At 45.0% G+C, this 591-nt stretch overlaps 1 protein-coding gene across 1 annotated transcript in view; it reads right to left on the reverse strand.

The window, feature by feature from the left end:
• LOC119586444 (cadherin-87A-like) overlaps positions 1–591 on the reverse strand; it is a 12,418-nt gene that overhangs the window by 8,840 nt on the left and 2,987 nt on the right. The window contains exon 6 of the mRNA XM_037935172.1: positions 313–454. Coding sequence (XP_037791100.1) covers positions 313–454 — 142 coding nt within the window. The remainder of the gene's footprint in view (positions 1–312; positions 455–591) is intronic.

The following is a 591-nucleotide window of genomic DNA, read 5'->3' on the forward strand; positions in this document are numbered from 1 at the left end:
CAAACTGAATCCGGTACAATATAAACGTTTTAAAACGGGCTAACAATAATAGATATCACTATCAAGTGTGCTTGACAATGAACGTCAACCAAACAGACAGACGTTCTAATAACCAAGGGACGGTGGCTTTTTTGCGTGGCAACTGACGTGTTTTCATGGTTAGGAAAGGGTGAAGAATGGGGTGATATTTCGATTCTTTCGTTTGTGATAAATAGAATTTCTATCAGTACCTACACAAACGCCTCCCGACAATTTACCCACAAGCATACTAAAGGTAAACATAATCACGGCTGAGAATCCATAACAATCTACCTTTCATGTAGATGGTCTGCGTGCACTTGTCATCATTGAGGCAGAAGTAGGGCGGGGCTTCGAAGGCGTCGGTGACAATGACCTCCAAATACTGCCAGGATTCGAGCGGCGGTGTCCCCATGTCCTTCACGTGTAGAGAAAGCTGAAAGGCAAACTTGTCACTGGGTGGTTCGTTTTTCAATCTCGGGGTTCATTGCCGTTCTTTCGTTCCGAGATAAACACGGGAGGGTTGTCTGTGTCCCTATAAGCGTGGTTAAGGGAGGGACGTGGAGTTTTGAA

This window comes from Penaeus monodon, chromosome 21 (assembly GCF_015228065.2).
Source record: "Penaeus monodon isolate SGIC_2016 chromosome 21, NSTDA_Pmon_1, whole genome shotgun sequence".
NCBI lineage: Eukaryota > Metazoa > Arthropoda > Malacostraca > Decapoda > Penaeidae > Penaeus > Penaeus monodon.